The sequence below is a fragment of the Rhinopithecus roxellana genome, chromosome 4 (genome assembly GCF_007565055.1).
Source record: "Rhinopithecus roxellana isolate Shanxi Qingling chromosome 4, ASM756505v1, whole genome shotgun sequence".
NCBI lineage: Eukaryota > Metazoa > Chordata > Mammalia > Primates > Cercopithecidae > Rhinopithecus > Rhinopithecus roxellana.
The window spans coordinates 16,183,649-16,201,867 of NC_044552.1; the positions used below are offsets into that span (position 1 = coordinate 16,183,649).

The 18,219-nt window shown below is 41.7% G+C and overlaps 2 protein-coding genes and 1 pseudogene across 19 annotated transcripts in view; 1 reads left to right on the plus strand and 2 right to left on the minus strand.

The window, feature by feature from the left end:
- The first annotated feature begins 2,095 nt into the window (after nucleotides 1-2,095).
- FAM217A (family with sequence similarity 217 member A) lies at nucleotides 2,096-13,021 on the plus strand. Of its 17 annotated transcripts, none has more exons than XM_030928893.1 (8): nucleotides 2,511-2,852; nucleotides 3,945-4,038; nucleotides 5,758-5,952; nucleotides 6,745-6,829; nucleotides 6,950-6,963; nucleotides 7,874-7,948; nucleotides 8,039-8,106; nucleotides 11,472-13,021. In XM_030928893.1, the coding sequence occupies exons 2-8, from the start codon at nucleotides 3,979-3,981 to the stop codon at nucleotides 12,694-12,696; spliced, it is 1,722 nt and encodes a 573-aa protein (XP_030784753.1). In that variant the 5' UTR covers nucleotides 2,511-2,852; nucleotides 3,945-3,978; the 3' UTR covers nucleotides 12,697-13,021. The 17 variants fall into 17 exon arrangements, with proteins under 17 accessions (XP_030784750.1, XP_030784751.1, XP_010364386.2 ...); XM_030928894.1 differs by having other exon boundaries at nucleotides 2,566-2,641; XM_010366084.2 differs by lacking the exon at nucleotides 5,758-5,952 and having other exon boundaries at nucleotides 2,327-2,636; nucleotides 11,472-13,019.
- Nucleotides 4,906-4,996, minus strand: LOC115897220 (annotated as a pseudogene).
- Nucleotides 13,022-16,546: 3,525 nt separating the features above from the next.
- The window catches only part of PRPF4B (pre-mRNA processing factor 4B), a 43,648-nt gene continuing 41,975 nt past the window's right edge, over nucleotides 16,547-18,219 (minus strand). For both annotated transcript variants that reach the window (XR_748298.2, XR_004056719.1), the window contains one exon: nucleotides 16,547-16,726. The gene's annotated coding sequence lies outside the window, so the exon portion shown is untranslated. The remainder of the gene's footprint in view (nucleotides 16,727-18,219) is intronic.

The following is an 18,219-nucleotide window of genomic DNA, read 5'->3' on the forward strand; positions in this document are numbered from 1 at the left end:
TCAGGAGTTCGAGACCAGCCTGGCCAACATGGCGAAACCCGTCTCTACTAAAAATACAAAAAATTAGCCGGGCATGGTGGCAGGTGCCTGTAATCCCAACTACTAGGGAACTAGGGAGGCTGAGGCAGGAGAATTGCTTGAACCTGGGAGGCAGAGGTTGCCATGAGCCGAGATCACACATTACACTCCAGCCTGGGTGACAGAGCAAGACTCTGTCTCAAAGAAAGAAAGAAAGAAAGAAAATAAAATAGGAATAACTAGTGGTACTTGCTTCATTGGATTATCAGGCATATACATTGGTTAATCCATATAAAATATTCAGCACTATGCCTGGCATATAGTCACCACACCATACATTTCAGAGAATACTATTTTTGCAATAATTAAATCAATCCAAACATTTATTGAGTGCCTTATCTACTACATGCCAGGCACTCTGTTAGATAGAATATGGGCAGATATCACCTTCAAGATGTTGAAAAGAAAGTGATTGAGATATTGTAAATGAATAATTATAATGTAACTAAGGGACTATAAATAAATCATTATAATATAACCAAATAGGGATCTTGGAGGAGATAGCAACTTACTTTTGTTTTTTCTTTTTCTTTTTTTTTTTTTTCTGTATGTTTTCTAGCAATTTACTCTTCCTGAACAATCAGGAAAAATGACTTGTGAGTTAGAACCGTATGACTAGAATTTAGCCAGGTTAAAAAAAAAAGGAGATAAAAAGGAGGTACTATTACAGGAAGAGTAACAACGATGTATACCCTGGACGAGCGTGTTTAGGAAAATTGTAAAATGTCCGATGTGCTTGACATGAAGTGGGCGCTGGGAAGATGATGAGCAGATACCTAAAGGATGGCTGCAGAATTTAGGTTTCCTTCTTCAGGCATTAGGAGGCAGTTGAGCAGGTCTGTATTTTAGAGCAGCAGTATGGAAAACAGCCGAAGGAGGAGAGGGCCTAGAAGGGAAACCTCCAAGGAGCCTGCAAGGAATGAGGCCTGCACAGATCTTGTCCATTCACTTACATCGATTGTGCTTCTACGACTGTGCTTCTACTCTGTGCCCAGCACCGTTGGAAAGGGTTGGGGATGTAGAAATGAACTAGACAGGCAAGGCCCCTGCCCACATGGAGTCTGATGTTCTACGGGAATGAACTAGACAGGCAATACAAAAACAAGTAAACAGCAACATTCTGAGGAGTACAAAGAAGAAAATAAAAACAGGGTGTCATGAAGTAGAGTAAGGTAGGCGGTAGGTGGGAAGGGCTTCTTTAAAGGGAAGGTCTCTCTGAGAAGAAAATGGAAATGCAGAGGAAGGAGTCAGGGGTCAGGGATCAAAGAACCTGAGAAACCCTTGAAATTGTGTTCAACAAGTGGTATATAAGTGCATTTTTATGGGGAGATTCTCAAAGGGGCATGGCCGTGATCTCAACCCCCCATATGATATTTAGTATTCATTTGCTGTACTTACATATAGAATTAATTTTGTTTTAAATTTTTCTCTGTATCAAAAGGTGGGGGAGATAGCTATGTAGATATATCTAACTAGATATACAGATATTCTTCCCCCACCCCTCCACTTATTTCATGGAGCTGTAATAAGAGATACGCACTTACGGGTACAAAATTGGGCTCTGTGATTTAAATGTATCCTCTACATGAAAAAAAAAATTATCTTTTGTTCTTCCTATTGAAAGGCGGACGACGGACCTGAAACTGACCAGATGGGCTTGGTGTCAACAAGGATGCCTCTTCTTCTATGTTAATTAATATATTGTATAAGCATAGATGTAACTTTTACATTTTAGCGTGGTCTGGAGGAGTACGTACGGGGCGGTGCTCCTGGCTGGATGGGAGTTGAGGCGGGTGGGCCAGGCCCCGGGTCCCAGAGGCCTACTGGCCATCTTGCAGAGAGTTCAGCCTGGAAAGGCCCAGGGAAGGGCCTGGAGGCCTCCGGAAAGGCCCGGGGAGGGTCAAGGAAGCCCGAGGAGGCCCAGGAAGGCCCCAGAAGGTCCAGGACGCCGAGGGGAAAGTCCGAGAAGGCCCAGGAGGCTCAGGCTTTCCCGCGAGGCCCGGGGCGGCCTCTCCAGGCCGGGATGGCCCAGTGGGCTGCGCAGCCCCAGAGGGGGCCGTGCGGGGCGCAGGGACGGGGCCTGAGGCGTGTTGTCCTCCCTGGGCGGCGGCGTGCGCCCCGCGGGCTCGGCGGCCGGGTGACCCCCGAGAGGCTCTGCGCCTGGGCGGCCGCCGGCGACCCCGCGGCCCGCGAATACCGGTGGACCTGGTGGAACGCGAGGCCTCCCGGGGCGCCCCCGCTCTCTGGTAGTTGCCGGGAGACCCGGCCGGTGGGGAAGCTCGCGGAGCCGCAGCCCCGGCCCCGGCAGGTCTCTCTGGGTGCCGCCTGGGCCCTGGGCCCGACTCCCACCCCTGCGCCGGCCCGCGGGCCTCGCAGTCCCTACCCCGTCGACCCGGCTGCGCTCGAGGCCGCCCGCCGCCCTCTCTGTCCCCCGCTGCAGGAAGGCCGAGGCAGAGGGGGCGCCCTCCAAGCCGTCAGCCACGCACGCGCAGGCGCTGGGGCCTCAGGGCGGCGCACTAGGAGAGAACGCCGGGGAGGACACTTGGGCCTTCGGCGAGGTGGGGTAAGAGCCCCGGCACCGGGGAATCCCGCAGCCCCCTCCGGCTACCCCTGGAACTGGGCTCCCCACCGAGTCCGGCCACAGCTCAGGAGGAAAAGGCGATTCCTCTTCCCGGGGGCCTCGCAGCTCCCTGAGACACGCGCCTTCACGCACTCCAGCCCCTAAAGCTCCAGTCCCCCAGCTCGCAGTACCCAAGGCGTCCTTGGTCCCTCAGGTGCGGTGGCCTTTTCCAGGAACTGGATGCGCTCCTCCTTGACACACACCCAGTGGCCCCAGGCAGCGCCACCTGCTCAGCAACGCCTTCCTCCTGCATTCAAACCCAGTGTCTGGCATGCACACACCCGGTGGACCAATACCGGTGTTGGCTGAAAACCTACCTAAACTAAATCTCCCATTTCTTCCTACACTTTTCTGTAGGAGACAATCAATTGTAAACGATTAGCAGATAGACCGATTAGTGCGGTGGCTTTAATTTCTGATTCTTGGCCAGACGCAGTGGTTCACGCCTGTAATCCCAGCACTTTGGGAGGCTGAGGTGGGTGTATCACGAGGTCAGAAGTTCAAGACCAGCCTGGCCAACATGGTCGATTGAACCCAGGAGGCAGAGGTTGCAGTGAGCCGAGATCATGCCACTGCACTCCAGCCTGGGCAACAAAGCGAGACTCTGTCTCAAAAAAAAAAAAAAAAAAAAAAAAAAAAAAAAGTTATTCTTTCCAGATAGCCGTACCTTAATCCAGTGACTGTTTTGCTTGTTACCTTAGAGTTCTCTAATTCTTTTACCTTAAACGGCAGTGGGTTAAAACGTTTTAGGTACCTTGACTGATTGGTATGGAAAATATTGTTTGGTCCTGGGGGCGATTTGGTGTCTCCGAAATATGCACGAGGTGCTTGCCTGGCCTAGTTGTAAGGGTTCAATCCTGCTTTCAAATGGAGCAATTGTTTTAAACGATTCAAAGGAGACTTTGTGCCCCTGTTTTCTAAGTTCTGGATAATTCACCATGGTTTGTTCCAATTTGTATTTCATCTTCTTAGCTGGTATTTGCTTTCTCACCTCTGATCTCGATTTCCTAATCTTCTGTTCTGAGATCTGCTAGTTTGCTGTTGTCTGTGCTCCCTTTGAGTCAGGCTTACCCCTTGTTTCTGGTTGGTTTCGTACTGTCACCCTCACCCTGCTCGCCTAGCCCCTCTCTTCTGCTTTCTAAGCATTCTCTTACCTCCTTTCGATGGGAAATCAAAACTCACACTTTTTCTTTTTTATAAATGTTGACCGTTACTCATAAATGTGCCTGTCCCACAATCTGTATAGGATTTTAAGGAAACAGAGCAGCAGCTACAACAAAATGGGGAGAAGAAATGAGAACTGTGCTAACAGCCTACGTGTGTCAAACATCTCTCAGGAGGTATGGCAGACGCTGTTGAGTGTTTGGGCAGCGGCTCCTGTTGCTAAGACAACTCCCTTGGAGTTTTCTTGCAGTGATGCCCTTGCTGCTTTTGCATCGTGGGCAGTTTATCCTGTGTTTTCCTTTTGGCACGTTTGGAACGGCAAATGGAAATTTTCTATTTCTTTTAACAAAGGAAAAATTAGCCAGCTCTTCTCCAAATGCCAAACATTTCAAGTTGCAATTTGGCTTCATCAAAGGTGCTACCTTGTTATCCACCAGCCAGTGCTCACTTCCTTTGTTTTCACACACACGCCCTTTGTGAAAAATATTGGTAAGGCAGGTGGGATATCACAAAGCATGATCAAGTCCCAACTCTTAAGAAATTTGCACATTGTCAGACTTCATGTTTAGTTAATGAGCCTTCTTTACCAGTTGATCAATTTGGTTATGTTAATTTTTTTTGTTGTTTTGGGGTTTTTTTTGTTTGTTTTGGAGACAAGACAGTCTTCCTCTGTCTCCCAGGCTGCAGTGCTGTGGCATGATCTCGGCTCACTGCAGCCTCCATCTCCCAGGTTCAAGCGATTCTCCTGCCTCAGCCTCCCGAGTAGCTGGGACTACACGCATGTGCCACCACGCCCGGCTAGTTTTTGTATTTTCAGTAGACACATGTTGGCCAGGCTAGTCTCGAACTCCTGACCTCAAGTGATCCACCCACCTTGGCTGCCCAAAGTGCTGGGATTACAGGTGTGAGCTACCCATGCCTGGCCTGGTTACATTCATTTTATTTTATAATTGCAACAACACAGTTTCATCAACTGAGGATGTTTCTTTCACTTTCATTTCATACAAGAGTACCAGGATTTATATAGCTGAAAAAAGCTTAAAAATCCACCAGATATCGTAAAAAGGTTTGAAGGGGCACATCTCACACATGAACATAAAAACCCAGTCATCATGCTGTGAACTACAAAAGGATCTTTTAAATACAAATAACTGGGCCTCACCCTCATTCTTTTTTTTTTTTTCTTTTTTTGGAGACAGAGTCTCACTCTGTCACCCAGGCTGGAATGCAGTGGCACTATCGCAGCTCACTGCAACTTCTGCCTCTCGGGTTCCAGCGATTCTCCCCTCAGCCTCCCGAGTAGCTGGGATTACAGGTGCCCGCCACCACGCCCAGCTAATTTTTGTATTTTTAGTAGAAATGGGGTTTCACCAAGTTGGCCAGGCTGGTCTAGAACTCCTGACTTGAGGTGATCTGCCCGCCTCAGCCTCCCAAAATGCTGGGATTACGGGCTTGAGCCACCGCGCCCGGCCCTCACCGTCATTCTTTAAAATCAGGATTTTTTTTTCTTAACAATTATTTTTAAAAACCTCCCCAGGTGATGATTCTCATGTAGAGATTAGCCCTTGTACGTATGATGCCAGAGAGCAGAGTATTCGTTGTATTATATTTTTCATAAATCTGTAGAGAAAGATCATCTGCAGCCTCCCTTCCAATGTTCAACTACCCTTCCTATCAGGAGATCTCTCTTTGTGGATCAATTAAATCCTCATGCTGTTTTGAAGCTTATTTCTCTGTGTTCCTCCTTAATGAAGAGATTGTATCTAACAATACCTAACATTTCATTTGCTTAGAGTTTAATTTACAATGCTTTTTTGAGACAGAAAACAATTGGGTTCATTCCTAAAAAGTTACTTTCTGATAAACGAATCACCTCTTCACTTTCTGTTTTCCAGAATAAATTGTTACAGTCTTCTACACACCTCCCGCATTTCCCCCGTGGCGCTCTGCGCAATGTCTGGAACAGAAATACTCAGTTGTTATTAGTACATCTCCCTTTTGATTTTTGGCTTTCTTTTGAATATTTCCTAAGTGTTTCTCCACACCTGGAAGCCAGAATGAGTAGTGGGCTGGTTAGTGCGGAATATAAGGTGAGGGTTAGAGACTTCCTGTGGTTGATGGAAAGATTTTTATATGCTTTCATTTTTTAAATTTATTTATTTATTTATGTATTTATGTATTTATGTATTTATGTATTTATTTATTTTGAGACAGAGTCTCACTCTATGGCCCAGGCTGGAGGGCAGTGGTGTGATTGCAGCTCACCGCAACCTCCACCTCCTGGGTTCAAGCGATTCTCCTGCCTCAGCCTCCCGAATAGCTGGGATTACAGGTGTGTGCCACCACACCTGGCTGATTTTTGTATTTTTATTGGAGACAGGGTTTCACCATGTTGGCCAGGCTGGTCTCGAACTCCAGACCTCAGGTGATCCTGACCTCCCAAAGTGTTGGGATTACAGGCATGAGCCACCAGACCCAGCTTTTTATAGGCTTTTAGATCTGACACTCAGATATAGAAAGTTTGATTAATGCACGATTGTGTTCCAGAGACACACTGAACAGGACATTTTATTCAATTTTAAAAATCAGTTTTGAAAACCTGTGTGTTATTATTTTTAACAAAATGTGAATGAAACCACAAATTATTGTAAAAGCCTTTCTAATTTCTCAACAATAGATGTTATCAAGCTGATAAGGGCTTGGTTAAGAGAAAATTGCTTTCTCCTCAAAGATCCTCATTATAAAGAAGTTCTTTATAATGAGGGGTGAGAGTCATGAAGCTTTGTGCCTTTTGTCATACTTTACCCAAAGAACGTGTGAAATTATCGAGGTTTTTATGTTTTCTTAATGTTAAGTTTATCCTAAAACAAATATTGTTTTAGAACTTATCTCACTGGAATTTGGATTCAGAAGTACCTGTTCCTGAAAATAAAAACCTCCCAGCTGGAAGGGATAGAGCAGCAGGTGGTAAGAAATCATAGCTGTGTATACTTATACTGAAAGAATCACTCATGTTAAAAGGGGGTTTGTTTTGAATATGATCAGTTTTATGTAAGTATTAATTGTCATTTTTTATACACATTTCAGGGAAAATTAACAAGGTAAGGATAAACATTTGGTTTTAAAGTATTCAAAGTATGTTCTTTAAAAAAAATTTCCTTCCTGAAAGTTAAACTTTAAATTTCATTTCTGTAGAGTTCTTCACACAAGTCAAATATTTTACAGAGTTTCAAATTGGTTATTACATTAATATTTTGTCATTGTTTTTCAGTATAACAATACTATAAATGAAAATTGAGTATAGTCTTTTTTAGTTATTGTCAAAAAGGAAGTAGTCCTGTCCTTTAAAATGTCTTGAAGCAGGCTGGGTGCAGTGGCTCACGTCTGTAATCCCAGCACTTTGGGAGGCTGAGGCAAGTGGATCACTTGAGGTCAGGAGTTTGAGACCAGCCTGGGCAATATGGTGAAACCCCATCTCTACCAAAAAAAAAAAAAAAAAAAATCAGCCGGGTATGGTGGCACATGCCTGTAGTCCTAGCTACTCGAGAGGCTGAGCTCAGCAGGAGGATTGCTTGAGCCCAGGAAATGGAGGTTTCAGTGAGCCAAGATGGTGCCCCTGTATTCCAGCCTGGGTGACAGAAGGAGACCCTGTCTCAGCAACAAAAACAAAAAGTCTTGAAGTAGTTGAAATGACCAATATCTTGTTCTGAAGTAGTGGAAAATTAATCTTTTTGTTTATCCTTTTTGATCAGAACATAAAACATTTAACTGCAAAATAAAGACAATCTTAATGATATTCAAGTCTTATTAACAGTTTAGTTGGTATTTATAATAAATAGGTTATACTAATTTTTGCTGAAATCAGTAAAAACAAAAGATTTCTTTATATATAAACAAAGTATCATTCAATTTTACCATGTATTCCTTGATTAGAACAAGAGCTATACATTGTTAGAACAAGAATAGGGAACAGAGATATATTATGTTTAAAAGTCTTCTGCTGCCTTATAGAAGTACTTGGAAATTCCAGTGGAGCAGCTGATGCCAGAACCTAATTTGTCGGCACATACTCAAGAAAGTACACAGGTGGGATTTGATTCATCATACCCTTAAAATATTATCTTTTAAAAATATATGCAGCTACTACACTATTACCCATTATTTTTCTGTCATCAGAATAGTAAACAAGGGATCTTTCAATTATGGAATTGTCCTCTTAATGAAGGAAGTACCATAGAGAAGAGGTAAGCGAATAGTTATTTTGTAACACCCTAAATTACTGAAATAAATTTAAATACACATGAGATAACTACTTGGAATACAAGGACCATGAACAACCAGAAGAAAATAGTGTTCTGTGGGAATACTGGGCAATGATAGAAATCCACCCTAAAACAGGAAGTGGCTGCAAATACCACGAGACAATTAGAATAGGTGGGAATCAAGAGTTTTACTATGTTCTGACAATGAAGATTTTAGATGGATAAAGTATGGGCTTCCTGTTGAAAGCAAAAGGAACTGTAATAGGAAAGTAGTATTGCATTCCAGGGACTATGTTAATTCCTTATATGTAGTAGTTCATTTAACTCACAACTGACCATGTAAGGAAGGTAGTTATCATCATCCCTGTTTTATAGTTGAGGACACTTGAGGCATGGTGACAGGTAACTTGCTCAGAGTCGCACAGTATTGATGAAAGGTAGAACCAGGATATGAAAGTAACCTGGCTCAGGCTCATAGACATTACAGTATGTCGCTTCTCAGACCTTACCTGAGGTTTTTTTTGAGATGGAGTTTCACTCTTGTTGCCCAGGCTGGAATGCAAAGGCGCGATCTCGGCTCATTGCAACCTCTGCCTCCTGGGTTCAAGCGAGTCTCCTGCCTCAGCCTCCTGAGTAACTGGGATTTCAGGCATGGGCCACCATGCCCAGCTAATTTTGTATTTTTAGTAGAGATGGGGTTTCTCCATGTAGTCAGGCTGGTCTTGAACTCCCGACCTCAGGTGATCCACCCACCTTGGCCTCCCAAAGTTCTGGGATTACAGGTGTGAGCCACCACGCCAGGCCGCTTTTTTATTTATTATTATTATACTTTTTTAAGTTTTGGGATACATGTGCAGAACCTGCAGGTTTGTTACATAGGTATGGTGGTTTGCTGCACCCAGCCTTACCTGAGTTTAATTCTTTTTTTTATCTTTTTTTTTAGACAAAGTTTTGCTCTTGTTGCCCAGGCTGGAGTGCAATGGCATGATCTCAGCTCACTGCAACCTCCGCCTTCCAGGTTCAAGCAATTCTCTGCCTCAGCCTCCCGAGTAGCTAGGATTACAGGTGCCCACCACGCCTGGCTAATTTTTGTATTTTTAGTAGAGACGGGGTTTTACCACCTTGGCCAGGCTGGTCTTGAACTCCTGACCTCGTGATTCACCCACCTCGGCCTCCCAAAGTGCTGGGATTACAGGCATGAGCCACCGTGCCCGGCTCCTGACGTTTAATTCTTATTTTTGATTCTTAAACTTGACCTTGCATTAGGACTAGCTAGAAGGCTTCTTAGAAACCCAGGTTACTAGTATTTGGAAATGAACGCTTATTGAGGACTGCTTTGTGGAACTTTTACATAGTATCTTAGCTCATGGATCCTGAGTTTCATGGCTCTTTTGTGTAGTTTAGCAGGAGAGTGGTTCACTTGATATCAGCCATGTCCTAGTCAGAGGATTTTACCTCTGTGAGGCCTGGGGTGAAGTTCACTTTATGTTAAAATTCAATGGGGAAATCAAGTTCTATGGCAGTTGTGGTGACTGATGACCTAAAGCAATGTTGGTGCTGATGGGGATAAAAAAGGCTATTTTTATGAGAAAAAACCTCAGCTGGGAAAAAGTATTTCAAGATAAGCGGTCAAATGAAGTGAATTGAATTTTATCACAGTAGCAGAGGAGTGAACAAATGGAGGCAGTAGAATGCAGTGGTTAGGACCAGGGGCATGGGAGTCCACCACGTGGAGTCACTTCCAGCTCTCCCACTTCCTAGATGTGCGACCTTAGTCACTCTACACCCCCGTTTTCCTTATCTGTTAAAGGTGGAAAATAAAAGTGCCTATCTCATGAGGTGGTGAGGACTAAACAGAACAGTGTAAACACATTGGGCATTTGCTATTCATATTGGATAGGTTTAATAATGTTGCAGAAATGGAGGTTTGGTATCAATGAAAGATTTTTCTCCTCAATAAACCATCAACAAGTAAAAAGAATAAAAGTAGTATCTTAGTGTTGAACATTTTGCAAAGCACATTCATATAAATTCTCTTGCTTCTCAGACTACCTCCAAGGTAGGTATTATCATTTCCATTTTGCTCACTCACTGGTAGCAAAGGGGTTCAAACCTAGGCCCTCCCCTTCTGGATTTCACACTCTTCATACTACATGTACGTGTCTATTAACACTTGTAGATTTAAAGTGATTTTCCTGTAGTTTTTCAAAGGCAAGGCAGTATACCTAGTATTTAGCTACATGAGTATTTTTTCTTTATCTTTTTCTTTTTTTTTGCAACAGGGCCTCATTCTGTCACCCAGGCTGGGGTGTAGTGGTGCAGTCATGGTTTACTGCAGCCTCAACCTCTGAGGCTGAAGCGGTCTTCCCAACTCAGCCTCTGGAGGAGCAGGGACTACAGGCGCATGCCTCCATGCCCAGCTAATTTTTTGTAGAGATGAATTTTGCCATGTTGCTCAGGCTGGTCTCAGAATCCCAGGTGCAAGCAGTCTGCCTGCCTTGGCTTCCCAAAGTGTTGGGATTACAGGTGTGAGCTACTGCGCCTGGCCTCGAAAGTATTTTTCAAAACTTTTCCAGATTATTTTGTTATCTTTAATGTCAACTGGCTTAAAAAGAAGCAAGAGGATATCAAGCCTATATGTCAACTAATGCATCAAATCTTTCAATCTCAGTATTTCTAGTTACCTTTAAAAAATAAAAACTAACTAGAAGCTCAGTAGTCTATGGCTCTTTTTGTAGTTTTCATTTTACCATAATACCTAGAATTACTCCTAAAATAGAAGAGCATCATTACCTGAAAATTACTAGGGACTATATCTGGGATAATTTTTGATAGACATTGTTCGCTTCCTTTTTTGTTACAGTAATTTTTAAAAACCACAGTGGCTAACATAGAAGGCTTTTTAAAGTAACCTAATTACATTCTTTGAGTTTCCTTTTATCTAAGTCTGGATCAATAAACATTTCATTTTAATTTCAGTTTGAGTTAGATATTCTCATTTTCAAACCTAAGAATCGCATGTATGCTATCGGCAAACATATAGTTATCCACCTTTAACCTATTGTCTATCCACAGCCACAGTTAGCCATTTTAGGTATCATAATCTAGTCACCTGTGCTTGCACAAAGGGATGCCCAGTTAATACTTTAATCTATATTTTAAAAAGTTTATGTAGTTGTATATTAGAGCATTTTTGGAAACATATTTCTGTTACAGGTAGCTAGATCCACATATGCCATTGGGAACTACACATTAACCAGCCTTTGATAAAGGGTACTTAACCTTATCACATTTTCACAGCATTTTAATTCTAGTCAATAAACCATTCATTGAATTATTTTTTAAAGGGAATTCAAAAAATCTTCAGTGGAAACTGGCTTTAATGTAACCACTAATCCTATCAGGGTCTTCACTCTGAGCCACCCATTCACAAGCACTTCAGCTGATGAGCAGGTTGGTCCTTACCCTGGACTGCTGGTGCCACTAGGTCTCTGCTGGCCCCATGCTGATGGAGACTTTTTCAAGAACAGAAATGAGATTCAGTTTAGTTCATATTCAACTATAGAAAACAACGATGGTGAAACGTTACCTGCTCCAAATTGGAATTTGAAACATGGAAGCAGCAGTGTGGAAGAAAATTTAACAGATGAAAGTGACTTATCAGAAAATGAGAAAGAAAATGATACTTTACTTAGCTCTTTTAAAAAGGTGGACCTGAACTTGAAGCCAGAAACAATAAAAAATGTTGAGGAACCTTTCACCGAGGAGCCAAATGAAGTATTTCCATATCCTGATTTTCTCCCTCCTGCTTTCAGTACTCTAGACTTGCACAATTTAGCCCTCTCCAAATCTGACCATTGGAAAGCGACACTGGAACCTGCAGAAAGCTCTGTTGAACAGTTGATAACTCGTTTACTGGAACTAGAACGATTACAACATATGACTATTCAAAAAGAGAGGCCAAGACTACCAACGACTTTCTGTACTCCAGCAGTTACTGAACGACCCTCTTCCTCCAAAGCTACACCAAAAGCGAGACAGCCAAAACTTTGTGCCTCTTTGAGTCTTCAGATACCTTGTGTAGATAAAAGTCAAGAAAAAAGTAAAAACAACTCTGGTTCTTGCAAACTTGAGCAAAATACTTTAAAATGGAATTGGAGCAATGCTGGCAAATATAAATGGAATACTAGACCACCGTCTCTAAAAAGTTCTTCCATCACAAAACAATTGATTGAAACTTATGATAAGAATCCCAAAAGTTCTATTTTAAATCCATGCCAAGAACTTTCATCCAAGCCTACTACTGGCCAAACAACTCAACCACCGGTTAAAATGGTCTCCACAAGATGTCTGCCATCGAGGTCTCCAGTGCCAGTTTCACCTATACCTCTGTCTTTTCCCGAAAATCAGAAGGAAGAAATTAAGGCACCGAAGAGAAACTTTGGGACCAAAAAGAAACTTTATCGACAAAATACAGTGTGGAATAGACCGTTCTCTATTCAGAAGCTAAACTGTTTGTCACCTTCCCTTATTGCTAAGGATAAGTGCTGCTCACCCATTGAACAAAAATAACTCTTTTCTTTCACACATCTCAATGTGAACAGATCTATTCTAAGAAGCCCAACTAAGATATGGTTAATTATTCCAAGACACAGGTACTATTAACAATCCCCCAAAATCACCAAACGGTTGCTTGATGTGATATGGAGTGGAACTTGTGAAAAGCACTGCTGAGATGTCTATATATAAACCCACAGGCTTCTATACTGACATATTTGACAATCTTTTGCATGTTGTGTTTCAAATAAATGGTTCACTTAGTAGACTATTCTATTCAAAAGGCTTTTTCAGTGATTGCTTTCCAGTATCATTCCATCAATAAATGGTATAATTGACTTACTGCAGCTATAGTTCTTGTTATGTAGTGATGAGTTGATTTTTTAAAAGGTCTTTCCCACTCTGGTATCATTTTTTTTTTTCCTGTGCCCTCATCTCCACAGATCTATCATTTTGACCTATCCTTTGGGCATTTACTTAGCCCTTAAAAGCTAAAGAAGTTGTTGTTCTATTAATGTACAAGATCCTCTAGATCCCCCTAGCTCCTCCCAAATCCTTAGAAATTTTCTATGTCCCCGGCCTTTCTTTGTCATATACATGCAAGATTGTTCTCTTTGGGGCCCAACTACAGGTTTAGGCATGAAATAACCCTCTTCCACTCAGACCCAGTATTTTTTAAATGTTGAAGGAAAAAGTAGGATAAGATCACTGTCCACAGAGCAGCCAAAATGTCATGTTACCAGAATTTTTTCCAGGCTCTGCACTGCCGTTAAGTCTTAAGGCTGGTTCGTTGAAATTCATTCAGCCAACACATAACTCATTAACTAGTGAAAAAGGAAAACTATATGACTGACAAACTTACTTCCCCCAAGAATCAAGGAAACAAAAGAGTCTTAGCTTCTATCGCAGGCCCTCTGAAACACAGTCTTTGGAAGTGGGACCCATGGACACACATTATAAACAAACATTCCAGGTGATTTTAATGCAGGTGGTTCTTGGATCATACTTTGAAAGATGTGATGAAAGGATTGATGTAACATACATAAATCAGGGGTTCAGATATATGGGGATATACTGTGTTTAGGTTTTAAGTGGATGGTTGGTGAATTCAAATTAATTTTTCTGAAACTTTAAAAAATACACGATTAAAACTTCAACCATTACCCAAAGGTACCAAACGAAAAGTAAAAGGCAGCTGGGCACAGTGGCTCACACCTGTAATCCCAGCACTTTGGGAGGCTGTGGGTGGATCATGAGGTCAGGAGTTCAAGACCAGCCTGGCCAAGATGGTGAAACCCTGTCTCTACTAAAAATACAAAAATTAGCCAGGCATGGTGGCAGGTGCCTGTAATCCCAGCCACTTGGGAGGCTCAGACAGAATTGCTTAAACCTGGGAGGTGGAGGTTGCAGTGAGCTGACATCACCCACAGCCTGGGCGACAGAACAAGACTCCGTCTAAGAAAAAAAAAAAGAAAAGAAAAGAAAAAAAAGGCCTCTCCCCCCATAACCCCACAAACAAAGACAGCCACTAAATCTTTGGGTATCATCCCTCCAAATGAGACGGACTATTTGAGTTAGGGATGAGTGAATTAATGGATAATTCAAATAAATGCTGAAGAGAACAACTGTAGCTTTTCCAGCTTTAGTAGCTTAAAGCTCAAAGTTTTCTTAGAGGCAGGGGTCACAGAGAGCATGCTGTTTTTAGTTTAATTTCAAAGAATTTTCTAGAATCAAATAGCACAGCAATAGAAAACAAACATAATTGCATAATGAAATTTTACCTGTATGTATCCCACACAATCAGTCTCATTAATCCAAAGTGGTATAATATTCCTCTCATAAAAGTATATGCCAAAGTGGACTTACATTTTCACTAAATTCCAACTCTCAATGACCCGTTTCCCACAAACCATCTTTAATTCTTACAATTCCTTCTAACTTGTGTACTGAACCTTTTCGACAAGCCGGCTGTATCCATTCTCATTTCTACTTTCCTTAGCTACCTGGATTCTTCCCCTCACCCCGAGGGTCATGATGTAATTTTTATTTGTAACACCTTCAGAAAGGACATGCCTGTTTTGCTCGCCACTGTATCCGGGCAGGTAGTACTTGACTACCAATTGTCATGCATGACATAATGGTTACAAGCACTAGCTCTGTCGCCAGGCTGTCTAAATTCAAACCGACTCTTGCCACTGAACACCTCTAACACCTTCAGCAGTTTCCTCAACCTCTCTTGCTTCGTTTTTCTGCTGTGTAAAGTGGGTGGACTGTCTTTATCTCATGTAATCATGTGAGGGTTAAATGACTAGCAGCAAAAGTACATGGCATATACAAGTATTCACAAAATGATTAGGGAAGAATGACACAGGAGGGCAGACCATCTTGAGAATGGAGGTCCTTAGCATTAGTTAGGTGCAGGAACAATAATTCCTATCAATGTCCTGTTTCTTGCAAGGCATGTGCCAAGGACAGGGAAATGGTATGGTGCAACAGACACAAACCCTTCCAGTGAGACTAGGAGTGGGAATGGGCATGGGAGATGGGACTGGAACCAGAAGTGCAAGTTTTGTAGGGATTAGAGATTTGTCATCTCCTTTATTCTGTAGACGGACGGGGAAAAATACCTGGTTCAAACAGGTGAAGTTGGACCCACTTGTACACATATGTAGTGGACAAAACTGGAGACATGAATACAAAATATATGGCTATTTTTCATACTTGGTGGAAGTCAACGTCCACTATTATCTTTGAAGAAGAAAACATTTGGCAGTTTGTAACACACATGTAAATTCTGTTCAGGAAAACTTAGACTCGGTTTGCTCATAAATTCCCATGTTTAGCTCTGCAGTCATTGATGGTTCTCAGCTCACAGGATCTTCATGAGGTTGAATCTTTCTAATTAGATAAAGTATGTGTGGCCGAGTGTGGTGGCTCACGCCTGTAATCCCAGCACTTTGGGAGGCTGAGGCGGGTGGATCACCTGAGGTCAGGAGTTCAAGACCAGCCTGGCCAACATGGTGAAATCCCATCTCTACTAAAAATACAAAAATTAACGGGGCATGGTGGCAGGCACCTGTAATCCCAGCTATTTGGGAGGCTGAGGCAGGAGAATCACTTGAAGCCAGAAGGCAGAGGTTGCAGTGAGCCAAGATCGTGGCACTGCAGTCCAGCCTGGGCAAGAGTCCATCTCAAAAAAAAAAAAAAAAAGAAAAAAAGTGTGTGAAAGGTCCTCAACCAATACATCCTGCGTACTATTTTCCCTAAAATGTATCAGATACGATAACCTCATAGCCACTTTAGATGGTTATGCAGTCCAAGAAAATTGTAACTGGGGCCTTTACATGAAGACTATCCAGAGCCAGTGCCATCTGACCATTTCTTAGCCCGGATTCAACCAGACTAGCTTCTACCTGCCACTGTGATGGCTAGCTCCAACGGGGGTGGGGGGTGGGGTGAGTGCATTCTACAAAGGAAGTCATTCTGACTGCCTTTCTCCAATCCTGCTTTGCATGCACTAAGATTCACAAACTACACTGTCTTATTTTACTCACTATTTTGAAAAGCTGAAAACAGTTCCTTAAAAGAAGAAAATAAAGACTAGGTAGACTGAGGATAAGAGCCCAAGATTTGTCAAGCTATCATATGGGCAATGAACTAATTTATGTTTATCGTTATAAAAAAGGGAGTTGGCTCATTACTTATCTATGTTTCCATTACTAGGAAAATCAAAGCAGAAATGTATGTAACAGGAACATGAATATAATACACCCTGTGGTGTACACTGCACCTAATGCTCTGAAAATGTTTTAATGTTTGTGAGGAAAATCTGAACTCAAGCAAAGAAAAAAACCAGGAGACAATATGATAATAAGAGGCATATTTTATTCAGTTTCCCAGTAAGTCAATTAGAAACATGCGCTGCTAAAATGCAAGTTACAGTTCAAATGGTACCACAAATAATTAGAATATACACTGAGCATTTTCAGATATCTTCCATATCTTGATCACTAAATGGAAAGGTTCTTCAGAACAGTCCCTTCCCCTATATACAGAAGGAGAAGAAAAATTAAGGATGCCATAATGACATCTATCAGAATAACTGGAAAACATTTTAATTTAGCATACATTATTGACATGTAAAAAACACAAATGAATTTGTCATGAACATTTCTATAAGGAAGACATTCCATTAGGAGGAGAATGATAAAATTCATGTTGAATATATGCTGGAAATAGGATACTATTAAGAAAGAAACACATTGATGAAGCCCAATTGGAAAAGATGTCATAAGGAGGAAAATTACATTTGAATATATGGCTACTTTCCTATCTTCAACATTCAAAAGGGCCATTTCTTAACTACTTTGCCTAAATTTTATCATGTGTGATTCCTTTGATTCATCTCAGAGATTTTATTTCTATCCATATAGCTAGAGTTCTGCTTACAAATGATAAAATACAGGTAAAGCATAAAAGGAATGCAAATATGGAACAAAACTGAGAGCATTACATTTCACTTCCTCTACCACATACCATAGAACATTACATCAATATTTCATATTGAAAAAAAGTCCTGAGTACTTATTTTTGTTAGGAATAAAGTGGTACTTAATAATGGCAAAACATTTCTATTATTTTAAAACAAAATTTTGAGAGAGTGAAATGAGATAGCTATTGGGGAATGAAGAAAACGGGATGCATTAATAACGATTTCAGGGTGAATATAAGATGCTCCCCCTGCTCAAAACCTCGAAATTCCAACCTCATTTCTGATGACCTTCAAGAACAAAGTCTATTCAGAGTGTAAAAAATGTCTATGCTTTCTAGATCTCAACTATTCTCCCAACCCTAGAAAAAACTGTAACATCTTCGAATAGTAGTCCATACCTAAGACTTTTAGGAGTCCTCAAGTCTGACAATCACTTGATACCATTTTTGCCATAAAGTATAATATGGCAAAAACTTTACGGCAGACAACATTTGAAAACTATGCCATAAAGTATAATAAAAGCAAAAGCTTCATGGCAGATAGCATTTGAAAACTATACAGCTACTCTAAAAGATGAATGCAAATTTATTAAGGAGCATTCACTAAAGAAATTCAATCTAGTAGGTCTTGCAGAGTTCCAAATTGCACCTCAGCCAAATTACAGACTGTAAGAAAATCATGTATACGTACATAAGACAGTTTATAGGGTTCCTTTCAAATAGGTAGTATAGATATGCTACATTGGGGCATAAAAAACCCACAGTATCATCTTAATTTCCCTTAAAAAAAAAAAAAAATAAAACCAATGGCTCTGAATATTTTGTCTACTTTAAGACTGGAATACTGGTTAATAACGAGGTTCCTAAAGGGTAAGTTGGGGAATAGATACTAAAGGAGTTGAACAGTATTCTTAATATTCCAGTTTCTAGGCCGGGCGCGGTGGCTCAAGCCAGTAATCTCAGCACTTTGGGAGGCCGAGACGGGCGGATCACGAGGTCAGGAGATCGAGACTATCCTGGCTAACACGGTGAAACCCCGTCTCTACT

What these genes read in the sequence shown, in the direction of transcription:
- FAM217A (XM_030928890.1), top strand. Translation starts at nt 2,102, where the DNA reads ATGGCCCAGTGGGCTGCGCAGCCCCAGAGGGGGCCGTGCGGGGCGCAG. An exon ending in TGGGCCTTCGGCGAGGTGGG is followed by an intron (nt 2,642 to 6,744) that starts GTAAGAGCCCCG and finishes ATATTGTTTTAG; the next exon opens with AACTTATCTCACTGGAATTT. An exon ending in GGAAGTACCATAGAGAAGAG is followed by an intron (nt 8,107 to 11,471) that starts GTAAGCGAATAG and finishes TATTTTTTAAAG; the next exon opens with GGAATTCAAAAAATCTTCAG.